At 37.8% G+C, this 1,976-nt stretch overlaps 1 protein-coding gene across 1 annotated transcript in view; it reads left to right on the top strand.

Moving 5' to 3' along the window:
* Positions 1 to 1,976, top strand: part of LOC119586207 (integral membrane protein GPR155-like) — a gene marked incomplete at its 5' end in the record, with an annotated part of 11,959 nt that overhangs the window by 8,645 nt on the left and 1,338 nt on the right. Inside the window, 6 exon segments of the mRNA XM_037934908.1 lie at positions 108 to 300; positions 408 to 547; positions 683 to 847; positions 988 to 1,096; positions 1,412 to 1,625; positions 1,795 to 1,955. Coding sequence (XP_037790836.1) covers positions 108 to 300; positions 408 to 547; positions 683 to 847; positions 988 to 1,096; positions 1,412 to 1,625; positions 1,795 to 1,955 — 982 coding nt within the window.

Genomic DNA, 1,976 nt, shown 5'->3' with positions numbered 1-1,976 from the left:
CACTGCATGATTAGATAAGTTAAAGTAATTTTTTTCTTGTTAAGAATCATGTTTCATTAAAATTGGTTATTACTGATAATTATTAAGCAATGTTTTATTCCTTTTAGGTGCCTTGCTGTGGTCAGTGATGGACTGCAACCATACATGGAAGCTGTATCTCCAATTTGTGCTCTTTTCATGGGGTGTTTTCTCATCCCGCCTGTGGACGGCAATCCTGGCCATTACACTTTTCCTTCTGCGCTGGCGGTCTCTGTGCTTTGTGCTTCGACTCAGGCCTTTCCTTGCTATTATTGGATGGGGGTGAGTAGTACTGCAAGGTTCAAGTTTAGAAAGATGAAATGATATTATTGATATATATTAAAAAAAGAAAGCAATGTTAAAATATACATATATTTTATGTTTTCTAGGCTGCCCGGCATCCTTGTGACAGTGCTGATTCTGATGGTTCAGCAGGAGACAGATGTAGCTGATAAACATGACCCAAACTTTCAGTATGGCTCAGCACAGGCTGTGGTTGCCTTACTTCTCCTTTGGTTTAGTCTTTTCAGTAAGTAAAAATCTCTGAAGCTCTTTATCACTTATGAGTTTTGTGGTCATATAATTTGAAATCTTTCAATGAAGGCATTTTCTGATATAATGCTAAATATGATCAGTGCTCATGAGAACCACATCTTGTCCACAGCAACAATGGTGTGCCTCATACTCCACCAGCGACATGAGAAGCGGTATGCACAATATGAATCTCTACTTAATCTGGATGACCCAGATGATCGAAGAGGTTCTCGCTCTGCACGAAGCTCGGCACAAAGTTCTCCTCGATCATCCACAGTTGAACGGCCAAAATTGAGTGAGTAAATGGAAGCTATGTTTCTTTATCTGTGTAAGATGAAGGAGAATAATTTATTGTTTGATATATTTTCCATAATATACTTGTATTTTTTGTAGTGTGTTCTATTCAGACATTCATAAACTTTACTGCCTTTTCAGCAAGCAATGGTGTGTTAAATGGCTCTTCAATAGTAGACATGGAAGAAATGGTAAACTATGCCCGAGACCCAGAACAGTTTGAGGACCAGCTGTCTTCAGACAGTGATAGGTCAGTGAAGATTTTTGGATTAGTCATATACTCTGTTCTGTAGTTTATTCTTGCTCTTTTTTTTTCCCCATCCTTTGCCAATGGTATTTTTATTAGTGCTTTTCCTACTACTGTTTTTGTAGTGTTCTAGGAGTCTACTTACTTTTGATAGATGTGTGAGATAATATACCCTGAAACAGCATATTGTGAATAGGTTCTGTTATGTATTTTTTGTTACAACTATTTTGCTTGTTGTTAATTATGTTATTGACTAGTTATAACAACATTTTACACATGAATTATAATATTAACTAACATTTAACTGCACCTTTACAGCCTTTTCAGTCCTCATGATGAACTAAGTACAGGAAATCGTTATCGCAATGAGTCAAGAGAGAGGGACGATATTTCTGACATTGTCCAGCGTCATGTATCTTCTGCTCAGCTGACTGAACCTGAAGAAACCACGATTGTCCGTGATCGAGATGATGAGTTCCAGATGATGAGGCATGTGGTCCTGCTACTCTTCTTGTGTGGCTCCATGATAGTGGTGAGTGCAAAAGTATTAAGGCTTGCCTGTTCATTCAGTTTAGAAGCTTTTTGAACTATAAGTGAAGAATCAGTAAGTGTATTTAATATGAAGGTGAAATGATGCTTCCTGCTTAAACAGTATGAAATTACTTTTGATATTCACATTCAAACCTTATATTCTTTTGCAGGGCTTTGCTTTGTGTATGTGGACACTTGTAACAGAAGAAGTTAATGGTGTTTATGTTGAGTTGGTCTTCCTGGACATTGTCCTAAACTTTGGACAAGCATTCTTCACAGCAGCTATCTTTGGCCTTGACTCCAAGTTGATCGTCATGCCTCTCCTGAAGTGGTTAGTGTTAACACACTCACA

This window comes from Penaeus monodon, chromosome 21 (genome assembly GCF_015228065.2).
Source record: "Penaeus monodon isolate SGIC_2016 chromosome 21, NSTDA_Pmon_1, whole genome shotgun sequence".
Taxonomy (NCBI): Eukaryota; Metazoa; Arthropoda; class Malacostraca; order Decapoda; family Penaeidae; genus Penaeus; species Penaeus monodon.
This window is presented reverse-complemented; position numbering and strand designations above follow the sequence as displayed.